This window comes from Lolium perenne, chromosome 3 (genome assembly GCF_019359855.2).
Source record: "Lolium perenne isolate Kyuss_39 chromosome 3, Kyuss_2.0, whole genome shotgun sequence".
In the NCBI taxonomy this organism is placed as follows: Eukaryota; Viridiplantae; Streptophyta; class Magnoliopsida; order Poales; family Poaceae; genus Lolium; species Lolium perenne.
The window spans coordinates 197,713,600-197,732,870 of record NC_067246.2 but is presented as its reverse complement, the minus strand read 5'-3'; the positions used below and the strand labels follow the sequence as shown (position 1 = coordinate 197,732,870).

General features: G+C 43.5%; 2 protein-coding genes across 2 annotated transcripts; one reads left to right on the top strand and one right to left on the bottom strand.

The window, feature by feature from the left end:
• Positions 1-5,642: 5,642 nt before the first annotated feature.
• LOC127343023 (mitochondrial import receptor subunit TOM7-1) lies at positions 5,643-6,213 on the top strand. The gene has a single exon (XM_051369100.1). It carries the CDS (start codon positions 5,731-5,733, stop codon positions 5,974-5,976), a length of 246 nt encoding a protein of 81 aa, XP_051225060.1. The 5' UTR covers positions 5,643-5,730; the 3' UTR covers positions 5,977-6,213.
• A 1,963-nt stretch (positions 6,214-8,176) lies between these two features.
• On the bottom strand, positions 8,177-18,091 carry LOC127343021 (beta-adaptin-like protein A). Its single transcript, XM_051369099.2, has 11 exons — positions 17,938-18,091; positions 17,329-17,845; positions 13,437-13,561; positions 13,159-13,357; positions 12,553-12,781; positions 12,291-12,457; positions 11,979-12,188; positions 11,133-11,243; positions 10,857-11,033; positions 9,310-9,753; positions 8,177-8,865 (listed from the first exon to the last, which is right to left on the bottom strand). The coding sequence occupies exons 1-11, from the start codon at positions 17,991-17,993 to the stop codon at positions 8,575-8,577; spliced, it is 2,526 nt and encodes an 841-aa protein (XP_051225059.1). The 5' UTR covers positions 17,994-18,091; the 3' UTR covers positions 8,177-8,574.
• Positions 18,092-19,271: the final 1,180 nt, after the last annotated feature.

Below are 19,271 nucleotides of genomic sequence, written 5' to 3'. Positions count from 1 at the left end.
TGCATGATCTTGAGCTTGAGCAGCTACATGTAAAGACTGTTTTTCTGCATGGTGAATTGGAGGAGGAGATATATATGGACCAACCTGAAGGTTATGTTGTGCCTGGTAAGGAGGATCTTGTTTGCAAATTAAAGAGGTCCCTTTATGGTCTGAAACAATCGCCACGACAGTGGTATAAAAGGTTTGATTCATTTATGCTTACACATGGTTTTGAGAGATCTCAGTATGATAGTTGTGTGTATATCAAGATTGTTAATGGATCACCTATTTATTTGCTGCTATATGTTGATGATATGTTGATTGCGGCCAAGAGCATGAAAGAGATCACTATTTTAAAGAATCAATTAAGTAGTGAGTTTGAGATGAAGGATCTTGGTCCTGCTAAGAAAATACTAGGCATGGAAATTAAAAGGAACAGAAAGTCTAGTTTGTTGTTTCTTAGTCAGGAAAAGTACATTGAGAAAGTTTTTCATTGTTTTAATATGCATGATGCAAAGTCAGTTACTACTCCTATTGCTTCTCATTTCAAGTTGTCAGCTTTGCAATGTCCTAGCTCTGAAGATGATATTGAGTACATGTCTCGAGTTCCCTATTCTAGTGCTGTTGGTTCCTTGATGTATGCCATGGTTTGTTCACGTCCTGATCTGTCATATGCGATGAGTTTGGTCAGTCGATACATGGCTAATCCTGGTAAAGAACATTGGAAAGCTGTTCAGTGGATTTTCAGGTACCTTCGCGGCATATCAAAAGCTTGCTTGAGGTTTGGCAGGATTGGTGAGGGGCTCGCCGGATATGTGGATTCAGATTATGCTGGCGATTTGGATAAGAGAAGGTCCCTCACAGGTTATGTGTTTATCACAGGTGGATGTCTTTGTTAGCTGGAAGGCTACTTTGCAGGATGCCGTTGCACAATCTACTACCGAGGCTGAGTACATGGCTATTGCCGAGGCAGTAAAGAGGCTGTTTGGTCGAAAGGTTTATATGATGAGCTTTGTGGAGATAATTCTTGCATTAAGTTGTTCAAGGATGTCAAAGTGCTATTTATCTTACTAAAGATAAGATGTTCCATGAGAGTACAAAGCACATTGATATTAAGTACCACGCAATCAGAGATGTGGTTGCAAAAGATAAAGTGAAGGTATGCAAGATTAGTACTCATGATAATCCTGCTGATATGATGACTAAGCCTATCCCTGTGTCCAAGTTTGAGCTTTGCTCAAGCTTGGTTGGTATAACTGTTTAGCCCAAGTGGCTATTGGCGCCAGCAAGTGTTTTCTTTGTTAATTCAGGTGATTGTTGAAGTTCATGCTAGAAGGAATTTGTCTCAAGGTGGAGTTTGTTATATTGTGATCCAAATTCCAAGAAGAGGCTAACTTCTGACGAGCGAAGCGAGGTCCGTCGCCGGTAGGCTTGGGCCGAGCGAAGTGAGTGTGAAGTTAGCCCACACCGAGGCCCAGCAGGTGCACCTGGGGGTGCGGGGGGGGGGGGCGAAGCCCCCCGCGGTACGGATCGTTGCCACCGTCTATATATTTTCCCATAGGGGGTTGCGTGGGCCTGATACGTCTCCAACGTATCGATAATTTATTATGTTCCATGCTTGTTTTATGACAATACCTACATGTTGTATACATACTTTATGTCATATTTATGCATTTTCTGGCACTAACCTATTAACAAGATGTCGGAGAGCCAGTTGCTTTTTTGTGCTGTTTTTGGTTTCAGAAATCCTAGTAAGGAAATATTCTCGGAATTGGACGAAATCAACGCCCAGGATCTTATTTTTCCACGAAGCTTCCAGAACACCGGGGGGGATACGAAGTGGGGCGACGAGGCGGCGACACGCCAGGGCGGCGCGGCCCAAGCCCTGGCGGCGCGGCCCTGTTGTGTGGGCCCCTCGCGTCGCCCCTAAACCTACCCTTCCGCCTACTTAAGCCTTCGTCGATAATAGTTCCAGTACCGAGAGCCACGATACGGAAAACCTTCCAGAGACGCCGCCGCCGCCAATCCCATCTCGGGGGATTCAGGAGATCGCCTCCGGCACCCTGCCGGAGAGGGGAATCATCTCCCGGAGGACTCTTCACCGCCATGATCGCCTCCGGAGTGATGTGTGAGTAGTTCACCCCTGGACTATGGGTCCATAGCAGTAGCTAGATGGTCGTCTTCTCCTAATTGTGCTATCATTGTTGGATCTTGTGAGCTGCCTAACATGATCAAGATCATCTATCTGTAATGCTACATGTTGCGTTTGTTGGGATCCAATGAATAGTGAATGCTATGTTATGTTGATTATCAATCTATCATCTATGTGTTGTTTATGATCTTGCATGCTCTCCGTTGCTAGTAGAGGCTCTGGCCAAGTTTTTACTTGTAACTCCAAGAGGGAGTATTTATACTCGATAGTGGGTTCATGCCTCCATTAAATCTGAGACAGTGACAGAAAGTTCTAAGGTTGTGGATGTGCTGTTGCCACTAGGGATAAAACATCAATGCTATGTCTAAGGATGTATTTATTGATTACATTACGCACCATACTTAATGCAATTGTCTGTTGTTTGCAACCTAATACTGGAGGGGGTTCGGATGATAACCTGAAGGTGGACTTTTTAGGCATAGATGCATGCTGGATAGCGGTCTATGTACTTTGTCGTAATGCCCAATTAAATCTCACACTACTCATCATAACATGTATGTGCATGATCATGCCCTCTTTATTTGTCAGTTGCCCAACTGTAATTTGTTCACCCAACATGCTTATTCTTATGGGAGAGATACCACTAGTGAACTGTGGACCCCGGTCCATTCTTTTACATCGAATACAATCTACTGCAATACTCGTTCTACTGTTCTCTGCAAACATCATCATCCACACTATACGTCTAATCCTTTGTTACAGCAAGCCGGTGAGATTGACAACCTCACTGTTAAGTTGGGGCAAAGTATTTTGGTTGTGTTGTGCAGGTTCCACGTTGGCGCCGGAATCCCTGGTGTTGCGCCGCACTACACTCCGCCGCCATCAACCTTCAACGTGCTTCTCGGCTCCTACTGGTTCGATAAACCTTGGTTTCTTACTGAGGAAAAACTTGCCGCTGTACGCATCACACCTTCGTCTTGGGGTTCCCAACGGACGCGTGTTGTACGCGTATCAAAGCAATCAGGGCCCCATCGAGTAGATGCCGCAAATGGAAAATAGAACAATACTCTCCCGGTTCCTATATATAAGTCATATAGTTTCCGGCACATAAATTAAAGAATGCATATTTAGAAAAAAATACACCACATTTAGCTAGGTTTAACCCTACGTAATTGACGTGAGCTAATAGAGGACCTTGCGGAGGATAAGGAAATCTAATTAAACCCCTAAAAAATATTGTCCATACAAGCGGAGCAACGCAACACACCTTATATTCAGAATTTTTTCTCAGAAAACTATATGACTTATATATAGGAATGGAGGGAGTATTATATTTTATGGTTGCTTTTTACAGATCTGCTTGGTAGGATTGCCGCGGGAAACCGCAAATTAGTATATCGGTTTATCATTTTGGCCATTCCAGCACATATGTCTGAACTAGATGTAAATGTGATAGCAATTTAAAACAAAATTACAAATGTTTTAAACATCACATGATACAACAATAATTCAATTACATCAATAGTTAAAATCCAAATAATTAAACACATGACGAATGACCTTGAGCTCTTTCATGGAGAGGACCACAATCATTTTCTCAAAATCAGAGCTGAAAAGCAAATCTTTTCAATATTCAAGTCATCCGAGGACGACAAGTTGTCAAAAAAAATGCGCCCTCGGCTCAACGACGAATTTAGCTACGAAATACCACATCAAACTATGTCAAATTTTATTCTATGCACGAACTACAAACAATTTGACCGAGAAACCAAAAAAGGAATAATTGTGCCTTCAGGTCCGAGGGGAACCTATGGCCGCTGCAAGTGATTCAGAGACGATGACGACGAATCGAGGAAGGGGCGGCGACTTACACGCCGGCCCAGCCGATTCAAAGCTCCTATAGTCCCGAGGCCCCCAACTTGGAGGTACGCACGCCTGCCATGGCGGTCGTGGCTTCGCAACGATCCGCCTCGCCACAGATCTGCGGTGCACATGGTCGTAACACCGCGGGCGACACAAAACGGAGGGGACAACCAAAATCATTGGTGGGAGGCGGCGACGGTAAAATGGGGAGCAGAAGAGTTAAATGTTCAGTGCACCAAGGGCTCCGAGGAGCTGGGGCATTGACCCATGTCGTCGACGACCGACTAGAGAGGCGACCACCCTGAGCAAGCATGAGTTGACTTTTCAAATACAAGAAGCAAATCAACACTCCCCCATTCCAAAATAGAAGGCTTACTTTGATCCTCCATATATGACCTTTGGCCGTAAATTTAATATCCAAAATGATGGTTACAAAACCACAATCACTTTCAAATGTTGCAAGGCGGTGGGTGTCATAGTGTTTGTCAGCATGCTGACCAGGGCTGGTTTGTAATTTTCTGTTCCCGGAGCTTGTATGCTCCAATGGATAATATCAAGTGCAAGGTTTAATGTGCCAAAAGAATCACTTTGGAATAAAAATCTAATGGTGTCTATTTTGTGTAATATAAACATAATGGAGTACTATCAAAGTAGTTGTTGATCGAAACATGAATATGGCCATTCAAATAGATGCAGTAAATTACTAGATTTTGTTTTTGAAGAAAATCCTATTGGTGTTTTATTGAGATGATGATAGCAGTGTTCCATCACGAATTACATGCAGAACAACGAATCCCGGAGGACCTAAATTTACTTCGATCTATAAGCAAACTTAGCTAAGTTGTGCACCACCATATTCGCAACCATGGGGCAATGTTGGAATGACATTACAAATAAAATCCTAAAATAGATAAATAAACCCAAAAAAATATAACCAAAAAGAAAAAGATTCACCCGTATATGGGCTAGACCCAGCAAAGAAGCATTGAAGCTGGAGCATCCTTATTTGCCGCAAATTTCACACAAAGAGAATAGGAAATACACATCATCGTTATATTGAGCTTAAGGGCATGTTTGTTTCAATGGATTTTCAAAAGAATTTTGTAGGATTCTTGCTTGTAGGAATTTTTTCCATCGTGAACATTTGATTCAAAAGATTGGACCCTCGAAAACTCCTATGTGTTTCTTTCTATACTACACTCCCATATGATTTCTAGCAAGATGTTTGATCTCTTAGAAAATTTCTATATGCCTATGACAACAATGACATATACTCAATCTCTATAGAATTTTTCTGTGATGCAAAAAAAAAGACTTCTGCAACTAACTTATGTGTTTCTTATTCCATTGCATACTGTTTTTTTAGATGTCCATTGCATACTATCTATATCCTTATACTTTTAGAATCCTTTAAATCAAATGGAGCCATGGAGGTCCTAAGTATTTCCGTTAGTTTTTTTTTTTTTTTTGAGAATTAGTATTCCCGTTTGTGTCCAGGCCAGCCCAAGTTCTATAGAACCTCGGCTCAAATTTGTAAATACTTTAGCCCAATAGCACAAAGGTCTTTTAAGGCCCATTAGGTCTCCCGGAGAAATAGTTTCGAACACGAGAAGGACAGGCCCCCACTAAGGAACCAATATTAACCCGAAACAGCGCACCAGATCAAGCACCAGACCAAACAATCCCCCAACCCTAGGGTTCCCGTCAAGCGAATCGGAAGATCAAGAAAAGTCGCCATGGCGTCGCGGCCGTCGCTGAAGCCGAAGCCGAGGGGCAAGGGCGGGAAGAGGGGATCGGCCGCGGCCGACGACGAGCAGTCCACCATGGCGGTGGCGGTGCGGCACGCCAAGGAGTGGAGCACGATGACGATGAAGGCGGCCAAGGTGGCGGCGCACTGGGGCTTCATCCCGCTCATCATCGTCGTCGGCATGACCTCGGGAGATCCCAAGCCCTCTCTGTTCTCTCTTCTCTCCCCCGTCTGATCCGGTACCCGGCGGGGTCGAGATTGGATCGATCCATCTCGTTTTAGTAGATTATATAAGTAGGTGTTCTTGCTGTTTCTTGGATCGTGGTGGCTGAGTTGTTAATCCCCATACGGGGATATTAGATGTCTTCTATGTGGGTCTAATAATGTCATGTGATCGGATCGATCCTGGATTGGATCGAATCTGGCTACAAACCCTATGGATCTTCTATTAATATTATGGTGTGTTGAACTATCTGGGTGTTATGATTATTATTTGTGCGAGTTACATGTCCTCTTGATGCGTCTGAATGTGTCTGACTGATGTCTTGATTGAACTATTCATGTTACTTGCAGAACAATTCGCGGTTGGCTGGAATCTTAACTCTGCATATGCTGTTTGCAAGATTGGTTGAATCTTAACTCTGAATTTGGTTCTTGTGCTTTGTAAGATTGTATGTCTTCCTGTGTTATTATTTGTGAGATCCTCTACTTTGATGCGTCTGACTCATGTCTTGATTGAACTATTCATGTTACTTGCAGAGCAATTTTCGGTTGGTTGTAATCTTGACTCTAAATTTTGTTGTGTGTAAGAGTGGTTGGAATCTTAACTATGAATCTGGTGCTTGTGCTTTGTAAGATTGTATGTCTTCCTGTGTGCTTAAGCTCATCGAGTTGCTAGAGGATGCTAGCAGATGGAAACCCAGAAGCTCTTTGAGTCGCTTAATTTTGTTTTGTCAGGTAGACCACCTTTTACCTTAGGCGGAACATTCTATATTGTCGTATTGGTCTTCAGCATCATTTAGAACTTCGCTTCAAGCTAAACTTATATATTCTTCTCCTACAAGCTGTGGCTGGAGCAAAACCGCTGCATTTTCTAAGACAAAATCAGTAGGTTTCAGAGATTCCGGAGGGGTGATGGCATGGTTTGAGGTGGATTAAATTCCATCAAAATCAAAATTCTTCCCAATTCCTCCAAATCCAGTCCATTATTAACTGAACAAGGCCTAAATGAAATTGTCAATGTAACAAGGCCTGAATGAAATTGTCAATGGAATTCACCGAACCATAATGGCGCCTTGCCAGTGCAAAATGCCCAGCAGCTCCTTCGGGGACCCTTTGTTTTGTTTTAGAGCATCTCCAACAGGCGTATCACGGCGCGCTAAAACTCAGAATCTACGCGCGGTAAACAGCTAGCGCGTGCTGTGCCGTTTTTTCCTCCGCCGGACGCGCTAATATGCAGCGCATGCACGGGCTGAAAAAATGGTCCTTCGCCGGGCGCGGCAAAATATAGCGCGCGCGGGCGCGGAAAGCAGTTTTGTAGACTATTTTGCATTCACAAAGATCAAATAATCACACATAATTCATGAAACAAATGACACAAAGTGCAACATACATCACATAGTTCAAGAACGACACACAAAATAGCGTAGTTCAACAATGACACACGACCTATGGTTCAAATGGACAAAGTGGAACACATAATTTGCATATCACAAATGCATATCACACTTCCGCATTTTCCAAGTCATCATGCACCATATATGCGCCCGCGCGGTTGCTGGACGGAGGCGCCGGCTGGTTCGTCGGAGGAGGAGGAGGCGCATGGTTCGTCGTCGGAGGAGGAGGCTGCGGCCGGCAGGTGGCGGGCGCCTTCGCTTTCTTCGGCGGCGCGACGGAGGCGGCACCGATGTGCGGCCGTTTGGTCGACGACGCCTTCCCCCTCCTCGGCGACGGGACGAAGAGCGCGCGCGCGCAGCAGCCGTTGCATTACCGCCGTCGCCGCTGCCGCTAGGGTTTGGCGGCGGCGCAGCTGAAGTGGTGGCGGCGACGGAGGGTGGGACGGAGTAGGGAGGGGTCGGTGGGTTGCCGGAGGGGTCGTCCATCGTCGGGATTTCGCCGGCGGCGCGCGAAGACAACGGATTGGGCGCTCGAGCGGCGACGCGGAAGAGGAAGTTTTAGCGCGGGGGTTCTTTCGCGCTTGGACGAGCGATGCCTCACGCTATAGCCGACACGTCAGATATGCCGCTCCGGTTTATGCAAAACGCCGCGCGCTCTAAAAAAATTACACCACCGCGCCGTTTACCGGTTTACCGCGCCTGCTGGAGCACCTGATTCCCTCCCGCGCGCGGTATACCGACCCTTTTTTTGCAGCACGGACGATATAGCGCGCCTGTTGGAGATGCTCTTAACACGAAAAGAAGGTATTTTGCTGGATCTTTCAAAAAAAAAGTTAAATGTACTCTTCTTTATTGCTACCTGCATATAAATTATAGAATACAAAATGTATATGTTCATCTATTCTCTCCACACACAGCGAAGGTGATATTCGCCTGCTTTTCAGTAAAAGGCAACAGACCATCTAAACCCCCAAAACCCTGAACAAACCAGCCTCTTCACCAGATGACCAAATGAAATGCACTAATGTACAATGCTTAGTTTCCACACACGAAAACCCCAACAATCAGTGTCTGCACCCTGCGGAATTTGATGGTACTTGCATGCCACTGGTTGAAATGCCAATTTCATCTTCTCCAAACTTCTGACAAAAAAAATGTACCAGAAAGGCTCTGCTTGGAGTCCAAGGATTGTGGATTAAAGAAGCAAATGCACATGATCAAGAAAGCCCAAATTTGGACAACACTGATTGAAATAAAGCAGAAAATGCCTCTGCAGTACTCCCATCGTCGGCCTTAATTTTGAGCTGGGCCTTCGCTGATGCTGTGTTGACAATACATTCTACAAGGTAGAAAGCAGTAGCCCCGTCTTTCTGACCATAGAAAAAGAACTTGTAGTTTGGAGGTTGACCGCCTGAAGCAATGCACTGAATGTAGTTGTTTTGCATATGGCGAATGAGCGATTGGGGATTCATTAAAGATGCGGCTCCTTGTGGACTTAAAGAGCATTCCTGTTAAACACAAAACCATGTAAGATAAGAAATTTGCAAAAGATCAGGAGGGTGAAACAATAGCTCCAGAACATGCACTGCTAATGTCAGACTTATCAATGTGATGACATTCAAGGGAGGCCCCATATACGACACAACAGCAGCAGAGCAGAACCCAGTTCATGTCCTTTACTACTAACGGAAAATCACACCAATCCCAATCCCAATCCCAATCCAAGCAAAATCATTGACCAAATCACTACAAGAGAACTGCTAAATTCGTACTCATCTGAGATGAGCTTCATGGGAAGACACAAATTAAACAATGGCAGCGTGCAAGATTTTCATCCAGCAAATGACTTCGCTAAAATCACAAGAAACTTCACCACACAATGGGAGAAGGTCACATGAGTATTTTGCACTGCCTGTTATCAGGAAATGCAAGGAAACTTGAAAGCAACATACCTGAGAAAAGGATAATGCCAGTTGGCTCCATTTCTTCTGGAACGTCCCAGGATCTAGCACAGGCTTTGAGTTGAGGGTTAGTGCGGGGGGCGGTGGAGGTGCTGGGGCATCAGGAACACCTAGTCCAAGAAGGTCATCAAGACTGAAGTTTGTTTGTGATGGATATGACGAACCACCATGATTTATTAGTGCAGTTTCCGCTGGTGTTTGCAAACTTAGCAAATCGGAAGGAGCATTGTATGTAGAGGTGTAAGAACCGTTGCTGGTTCTTGTACCGTTATCCTCTTTATCTGAAGTACTTAGCAGGAGATCATTATCGTTTTCTTGGTATCTTTGGGCAGAAATGACTGTTTCTGGAGCCTCTGTTCCAACAGTTAAATTTGTAAGATCTTCTGAGTACTCAAATGTTCCACGATGTTCCTTGTCGGTGAACATGTAAGAGGGCTGCAATGCATCACAGATGTCAGTACTGCTCACACAAATTTTAAGCATTAATGCAGATAAATATATCTGAGTAGCTGATTTGCTACAAACATATGCTCTAAATTTATCTAGCAGCTGTAAATTACAATAAGTGCACATCACACCATATAAGTTTCCTATCTTGAACAAAAAAAAAAAGTGGTGCATATCTAACCACAGAAGCATATGAACAAACGCATATCTTGAAGCTCAAAAAACACAAAATTGACACATGACATGGTGTGGACTCTTTGGATGCAACGCACATGAAACTCTACCCCTCCAGATCGAGACAGACCCCTCCCACCCAGCCACCTTTCCTCTGGCCGCCCTTTCCCTTGCGCCACCACTCACCTATGCCATCACAGAAGTGGAGGCCCTGCCCACTGGACGCAATTGTCACAGTATCAGGTTCCTCCCCTATGCCATTAATATATTGTAGTGTTCTACTATTAGTAGCTTATTTACTTAGTATTTTTTAGTAGTTACAGCTCGACTACATGTCGACAAGTCTAGCACTGTGAGTCAGTACCCCAGCGACAAGTTGTGACTCAGCGACTTGTAATCCTTGACTAGTTTTACAGTTGAAGACTGGTACCCAGCAAAGCCTTTGCATTTCTGCTATGCTGAGTTGTGATGAATTTGCAAATTGCAATATAAAGTTGGTTCTTTCTAAGAACTAATTATTTCATTGTACTTGTTTTAAACGCTGAAGCATGCAGGAGACATACTGGTTTTGCTTGGCATTGCAGGTGATTACAACCGATAATGGACCAAAAACCATGAACTATAATTATATTAGTCTATTAGTAATATCAAATTACTGCGTCCAAATGCCTCCACTGAGAGCTATTGGCTACTGGTAAAAGGAAATGAATTTCTGATGGTGCAATTACATGCTTTGCTATGGCAAAACATGAACATCGGCACCTTCATCACTAACAGACTGTCAGATTTCTGAATATATAGGCCCCAAGATGCACTCAATGCTGCAACATACAACACGAGCCAAATTCGACTTGTGTTGGGAATCATAACACCCAAACTTTGATACAAATATAACTTAATGTCTGAGTTATGTGTACCTTCTGATATACAACTGATAGGCTGTTAAATTCATCAAATATCCGATCTTTGATTTCACTGCTCTGTGTATCTGCAAATACAGAGACAGCTTGCTTGGGAGGGTTTACTACACGTTCGGCTACAGCAGGTTCGTACTGTAAAAGCCTGTAGTAGAAAAGTGCTCGGTCATGAACATCCTGCAATGCAATGGCAGTTTAGCTGGAGCGATAACTTCTTTTACGATTTCATTGAAATGATATAAATAATCCCATTGTTACCAAAGAAAATATCCTAACCTGGTGAGTATCAGCTAAACCAGCAGCTAATGTAGCCCCTAATGCCTTTTGTGTCTCTGGAGGTCTCTTAAAGAAACATTTCATCACCGCAGTCAAAAGATGCAAGCGAACCTGAAAATAAGATACCACTGGAAGAATGACGTGAAGCTCAACATCAAGTAACTACTTGCTTGGTTGTGACAAAGGCCATGGCATATACTCCCTCCGTTCCATATTAGTTCGTTAATATGGAACGGAGGGAGTAACTATCTGAAAACTAGAATAGGGTTATACCTTATACCACTATATCATATGGCCTACCAGTTTCAAGAGTCAATTATAAGGACAAGAGGATTGACATTGATGTTAATGTGCGAAAGGATGTGAATTTCACTCATGAAACCACACTATTTGTTACACTAACTCACTGAGGACATTCAACCGTACAGCCTTTATATGCCAGGAAGACTACCATCATTACAATTTTCATTTCCAACTGATTTAGTGCTTTAGCCTTTATCTTAGACCTGTATGCTAACAACAAACCATTATATACTAGTAGAAGATAAAAAATCATGAGCACATCGTAGGGACATAACATTACCAATTTTAGCATACATATAGTACATGCATAAGAATGACTTATATTCTGTCAACTGTGAGTAATCCTTTAGGATATATATAGGGCATGAATAAGAGTGAAATATATTCTGTCACGGAAGATAAAATTTTAGCCAGCCAGTTAATTTCGTACATAACTTAATAAAGTAATGAATACCATATTTGCTGTGACACAAAATATGAACTGACACATCTTAAACTGGCGAGAAGATATGAAGAACAAAATTAAGAAAGCATTGTCAATACCTCAGGAGACAGCTCCTCATCCCAGTTATCAACAAGACTTTCAAGAATGTATGGAGCATCATGCATGTCTTGTGAATATTCACCCAGCATCCAGATGAGAGCTGCTTTGCCTTTTGGCTCCTGAATATTTTGGCTACTAATATTTCCGACAACAGCTATACAATCATGGCTCCATTGAGGATATTTTCTCAAAAGATCTTTCACCAAGACCTACATTTTAATTTCTACTCAGACGCCCAAAAGATGCAGAGTTGAATGTAATTCTGCAAGATTACCCTCGCAACGATCAACAAATAGCAGTAGAGAACTTACAAGAGTCTCTGCAGTCACATAATCCTTGTCCATTTCAAGAAATTGTAGAAGCCTGTCCACAATAGCATTCACATCATACTGCTGTAGAGCTATTTTTCCAACAGCCCTGATAGACTCTCTTGCAATTGGCACATCCACATTTCCGGCGTATTCACACAGCTCGGTTACTAGCAGGAAGAGAAATATCACGTGAACATTTTAGAAAAAAAGGAATATATCAACTACTTTGCAAGACATGACATAGTCGGACATCTGGTATTACCAATTTCGTATGTGTTGCTCTCATTTGCTATAGCAGTCAACATCTCCAGTTTCAGCTTCTTCACATATGAAGGATCACTAAACTGGCAGTAGAAACTTTTGTAGTCGGTGGAAAATAACATCGGAGCACGCATCACCAAAAGATGCAGATGACATAGCACTGAATATGATTGTTCAGGACTCCCGGCACCTACCAAAGTAAGCAAAGGTGCCTTTATGCGCTCATAAACCTAAAATGGAGGTGCAAACAGGGGTTAACAAGATTTTCCATCAATATTTACTTAAGTGAACTGTGAACAATAGTGACACAAAAAGGAGAAACCGCACAGTATGGCTGTAAGGATGTATAGCATCTAAGCATGAGAAATCAATATAGCTGAAGTGCACGCAGCATGACAAAATTTGAAGACAATATTAACTTCCAATAAAAGAATTTTGTGTTTATGTACATTTTATGGTTAAGTGGAGTCATATTTTCAGTGTATTTGATTGCATAACAGTAAGACAAAAACTGCAAGACTTCCAACATTTAGTTTAAGCAGCACTACTGTGCTGCAAGAGTAAGTTGCATAATCTGGGACTATAGTAGGTGCTGCAAATTATGCACCTGCTGGTGAACATCAGTCATTGACATCGTCAAGTGGAGAAAAACTTTGATTGTTGCTAAAACAACAGCTCCATTTGCATGCTGAAGTCGATCCTCAAGCAGGTTCATTATGTCAAAAATTTCGTTATTATCAGATGGCAGGAACTTGGATGCCAGCTCAAGAATATGACACTGTGCCCATTCGCTGAACTCTTTGATTCTGCAATCGAAAAAAAAAACAATTCCAGTAAATGCACACAGGAAGTATTGCTAACAAAATTCCAAAGGTGGAAACTCACTTGTTTAGCAAGTAAAACACCACTGGCTTGCTATACAGTGTCTCAATCTCCCTTGCTGCTTCCTCCGAGTTAGCAGCTTCTAAGGTCCATATCTCCAACAGTGAATGCAAGCAATTCGCAACCACCTGAAGATTTGGCAATGTAATTAGGCAGCCTAAAAAAGGTAAGAAAAACAGCATTTACACAAGATAAACAAGTATAATTAGTTAGTTCTACCAAAGGCCAGTTAAATAAACACATCCAATGAAACAGGTCAGGTTAAGTCATAACTTCCTCGAGACAGGATCTCTTAACGGGCAAGCTAACATTCCAACCCCTTCTATAAGACTATATCTGGATTTCGCGGGTAAGAAAATCACAATAACCCCTGTTAGGATGCAAAGTCCTTGAAAGGGTGCAGTCAAACTTATGAAATTTTCATATAAAAAGCTATTCATACTGAGGCGAAAATAATATTTTTAGATTTTCCATGAAAAGTACTTCCATATTATTCTTTTATAATGCTTTCTCCTAACATATATATACAAGAGGTAACAGTTAGAGGTGTATGTTAAAGACCGTGTCAACGTAAAAAAGGAGATGTATTTATGAATGGAGTATTTTAAATACCACAATTTCAAAGTTGTAGGCATGAAATAGCACAGTTTACGAATACTTCAGCTTTTTTATAAAAGTCGTAAGAACCAACACATGTCTGATAATTCCAGTAGTTAGCTCTGTATTTATTGAAACCTACAAGCTACTATTCAGTGAAATATTTGCACTGAAGTGTTCCCATTGATTCAGTATGTTCATACATCATATAAGGGCAATGGACCCACGGTGTCAATCCTTCATCCGTGCCAATGTGCAGACTAGCTGGAGGGATTGACAACAAACAATGAAAGCACTATATATTAAGAGAGCTGTCAATGGAGAAGGATGCAGTATTGTGGAAGATCGCTAAGCAAGAAATGGACACACAGGAGGATGCATATATGAGTGAGTCCTTTTTGCTTTTAAAAATATCAGAACGGTCGCCGTCCCTCTCAACAACAACAACAACAACATCAAAGCCTTTCCCCAAGCAAGTTAAGGTAGGCTAGATATGAAACCCAACAGAAATAAAAGGAAACCAAGCAAGTTAGGTCGCCGTCCCTCTCGCTGGGATCAATTGGAGATCAAATCTTCCATGGCCATGCTGGGGGAGGAGGTGGAGTAGCCAGCCACAGCAAGCTGGAGATGTGAGGGAGCCGCCGTAGATGGGAAGTACCCGTAAGGAAGACGAAGGATGATGCTCAAGTGATATGTGGCAAAGTTGACATCTATTTAAGCATCAGTATAGCTAAACTGTCCGGTATATGTGGTGATTTTCTTTCTTATTATTTAAGAAACAAATCTTTGCAGCACCCTGACAACTTTGGATGCTATGTAAACCCAATACACTATGTTATATTGTAGATAGTATCATGCGAAAATGAAACAGGCTACCTGCTGTCTAAACAGAACCAATTGAGCAAACTGCAAGGGTTTGTATTTATTAGATATAGGTAAGTTGAGGCTAATCTTAAGTCAAATTCAAGTAATTGCAACATCTAGTGAATCTTCTTAGCCGATTTTACAGAACATTAACTTATATCACCTTATTCAAAACAAATAACATAAAAAGGACAATAGCTAAAACACGGAGCAGAACTTTAAGCACAAACACATGGGTAATATTCTAATAACCGTGTGCATATATATTGGTTTGAGATGGTGAATGATACTCCAAAGTTTAGAAGGCAAATAAAAGGGGCAAGACAAATGAGGACATAAAGAAACCCATACTTGAGTAGCTGGGTCTCATGATGGGGTTTGGTTAACCATTTTTCTTCCGAACTATAAGCTGTTGAACCATTTTGTGTACATGTACTTAATATGTTAACCATTAGGTTATTAGAGTCATAAATGGTACACATGCGGAAAATAATGCGATGACCTTTGCTAAAATCTAACAATTCATAAGTACATTTAAAATTTCACAATCTAATGACATGACATAATATAGGCATGAATGGACCAAATACAGCAAGGACCTTGCGTTTGTTGTAATTATCGTGCTTGCCAAGTTACCAACAAGAGCAAACAGTATGGTACACATGCCATCCAAAGATGATACAAACTGTGCTCAAACACAAGACAAAGCCATCCGGCAGTATGATTCAGGAAATAACAAAAAACTAGCATTATGTTATTACTGAGCTACAAATTGGTTCTGTAATCTGCACTAACAAACTAACCTGCAATCCTGCATAAGCCTAGATTATAATATCATGTCACACCTTACAGGACACAAAGAAACTCTAGAAGCTTTGATTCTGTGCATTCTGAAGCTGGCACTTGTATTCAGCACAAACGAAATACTACTGATTTACAAGCTAATGATTCGCGGAAAGAATATACACTTAAGGTAGGGAACCAAATCACTCAAATCAGCCAGGAATTCCAAGTTCTCGAGGACTTTTAGATCACTCAAATTAGTCTGGGACTGAGCTTCGATGGCTCGAAGAAAAAAGGTCGTTGACAGCGAGCACGACGGCAAGCCACGGCATAGCCTATGGTGAGCCGTGAGTGGAGAAGAGCAGATTTGGTCGGCAAAGACCTGGGCATCAGAGTAGAGCCAGATGCGGACTATGGTGCGGCGAGGCACGGGTTCTTGGTTGGAGCAGCTGGGTAACCTAAGGTTAGACCGTCAGAGCAAGCTGGTTCTTGGTCGAGGTAGGAAGCAAGGCGGGACCATGAGGTGGTAGAGCTGGGGCAGCACACAGATGCGGCCCTCGGGAGCCACGAGCAGTGTAGCGGGTAACCTAAGGTAGAAGGGGATCGAACCCCCCCCCCCCCCCCCCACACACACACACACACACACACACACACAGAAAAAAAAAGCAATTGCATATTACAGTTAACCCATAGGCCCATTGGGCTCTTTTTCATTGGTTAAACAGGAACCAAATCCCATGTTTAGCTGGGTCCTCACTGGTTGCTGTAGGATCAAAGTAACTGTCAATCTGCCTCGATTAACCAACACTGATGTACCACACTCCGTCACAAGCTCTGCTGGTGAAGCAGTAGCTGGGCGACACATGATGGCGGCAGATAAGGCGACTATCTCCTCTTCTGTTATCCTTAAATCAAATCCTAGATATAGGGATCCATAAGGTTTGCTAGAAGCATGGTGACTCTTCTCCGAATCCATACTCTCATCCAATAAAGCATTTGTGAATTTGACTCCTATCACAATATCTAATCCAGAATTGAATCGAGATAGATTTAGTGTCAGATCAGCTGGATATGATAGAATCTGTTGCCACGACAAAACAATTTGACTACAGGTGAGATTAACTTCCAATTTCAGGTATAATAAACACAATGCGGGATGAGATTATATTTAGGCGGCATAGCTGATCAATCATTTGCAAGTAAACACAATGCGGGATAATTTGACAAGTTATTGTAACCAAAAGCAGTTGTACTAATAAAGTTACTAGCATTGGTTATATCAAGTGGTTCAAATATCCTGTGTGATGGATCTGCAGACATCCCAGGAAAAATAATCATGTTAACTCGATCCATCAAATAATTGTAGGAAGTTCAGCCAACAGGGTGCAATTACCAGCAAGCTATTAACTACATGATCGAACAAGTAAGATCAAACCAGAGCTTAGTTCAGTTCTATGTAACAGCACAGATTACATGCATATTCAGCATTTGACTACAGGTGAGATTAACTTCCAGTTTCAGGTATAATAAACACAATGCGGGATGAGATTATATTTGGGCGGCATAGCTGATCAATCATTTGCAAGTAAACACAATGTGTAACAGAATGCTGATTTGATTAAGCAGTTTGTGGGGGGCGAACGAGGCTGACCTGCGCATCAGGGTCGGAGAGCATGAGCGCCTTGAGCGCAGCAGGCAGGTCAGCATCGATGCATGTGGTGGCGGATATGTGATAGAGCTTGGCGGCACCGACGGCGGCGACCATCCGAACGTAGGCACTGGGGTCCTTGAGCCCCGTGGTGAGCGGCGCGACGAGGTACTCGACGAGGTTTGGGACGCGGAGGGAGCAGAGGCTGCGGAGCGCGAGGCCGCGGATGGTGGGGTCCTGGTCGCGGCAGTCGCGCTGCAGGAAGTTGATGGTGAGGAGGGCGAGGTCCGGGTGCGCGCGCGCGTGGACGCCGACGTAGAGGTAGCACATCTTCTTGAGCACGACGTCGGAGGTGGCGGAGCAGAGCACCATCTCGCCGAAGGCGGCCGACACGTCGATGCCCGCGGTCATGCAGGAGATGACCCGCTTGAAGACGTCCCGGCGCTGGTCGTCGGCGTCGGCCGCCCGGCTGCCCGCCAGCTGCCGCAGCTGCTGCTTCAGATCCGACACCTCGCTCTTCCTGCACGCTCAGGTTCAAATTGGGCACGATTTTGGTCAGCTAGGATTCGGGAGGCGAGAGGTTCTGGGAGCGGGAGGAGGACGGTGGCGTACCCGGATGGTTGGGACGGGGAGGCGGACTTCGCCTGCGAGGGCGCCGTGGGAGCCATGACCGGGGGTCGGCGACGGCGGAGGGGCTTGGATCTGGGCGCGCGCGCGTGGGGAAGACGACTGCTAGTGGTGGTTTTTTGTCCGGTGGGTACTTGGATCTGGGCTAGGAGGAGCACCAGACACTGACAGTGGGGTCACCAGATAAGAATACGTTTTGCCACCTGTGATTACGAATTTGGGGAAAACGGTTGCGCCCTCTCCCGTCAGACGCCGCCGCTGGCCATGGCCCATGGCGACCGGAAGGACGGCGCGCCGGTGGCTGAAGCAGACGATGCGCGCGAGGTCTCTCCCGGGGAGTGATGGATCTGAATCGTCATGTTCGACTTCGCCTTAATTTCTTCGTGACCGGTGACGGTGAGGCCCCAACTCAAGTACATGTTGTTATTTCTGACCTCCAAATTTATATACGGAAGGACTGTGTCGTCGGTAGGAGTTTAGCAGAAATTTGGAATTCGACTGTAGTTTTTCTAATCAGTTGGTTCGTCGGGAGGTATTGTGAGATGATGCGACTGCGGCCTCGTTACTTCATTCCTGTACAGTTCGGTTTCGGTGATGCTTTTTTCTGCATCTGAATGGGATGTCTGATGTTTGAGGTTGGGTTATGCACCCCTTTCGTAGCCATCAAGAACAATGCATCACCATCTGTTCCTGTATGCCTACTCATGAACCTGGTGAGTTGCTCGTAGACCCCAAATCTCCTAGGAATATGAGGTTGATTTCCATCCTAGAGATCAAGCCGTTAGGCAACAAAAAAAATTAGAAGGTAGCATTATATGTAGACAGAACACCGGACAACTTCAACCCTAGAGGACAATAAATCCTCCCCCAAGCAGCCATCGTCTGGAGCAAGTATTAATATTCTTCTGGACTTAGTCATGCAAGTATTAATATTCCTTCATGTGAAATTAAATAATCACATGTGTCGTGTGTACATCTTTGGATGTTAATTACCTTTATTTTCTCAAGCAGGTATGTTTATTCAACACACCCATTATCACCATCACCTTACCAAGGTGTACATACCGCACATGTGATTATTTGATTTCATTAAGAAATTTTAATCCTTGGGGGACTCAGTGCAGAACAAGTGGTCTGCGTACATTATGTGCGACATTATTTTCGCGTCGGTGTGGACACCATAATGGTAAACACTGGGCTTATAATGCTTGAGCGGTTGCAAAATATTTGAAATGTATCAGCCACTTAAAATTCATTCATCTAAACCTTTGTTGCTCGGTAGGTGATACAAAGTGGTTCTGCAATATGTAGCAAAGATG

Coding starts and splice junctions, on each gene's coding strand:
- LOC127343023 (XM_051369100.1), top strand. CDS start 5,731: ATGGCGTCGCGGCCGTCGCTGAAGCCGAAGCCGAGGGGCAAGGGCGGG.
- LOC127343021 (XM_051369099.2), bottom strand. CDS start 17,993: ATGGCTCCCACGGCGCCCTCGCAGGCGAAGTCCGCCTCCCCGTCCCAA. Junction 17,846..17,937: donor TCCCCGTCCCAACCATCCGG/GTACGCCACCGT, acceptor CTGAGCGTGCAG/GAAGAGCGAGGTGTCGGATC. Junction 11,244..11,978: donor ATGAGGAGCTGTCTCCTGAG/GTATTGACAATG, acceptor TCTTATTTTCAG/GTTCGCTTGCATCTTTTGAC.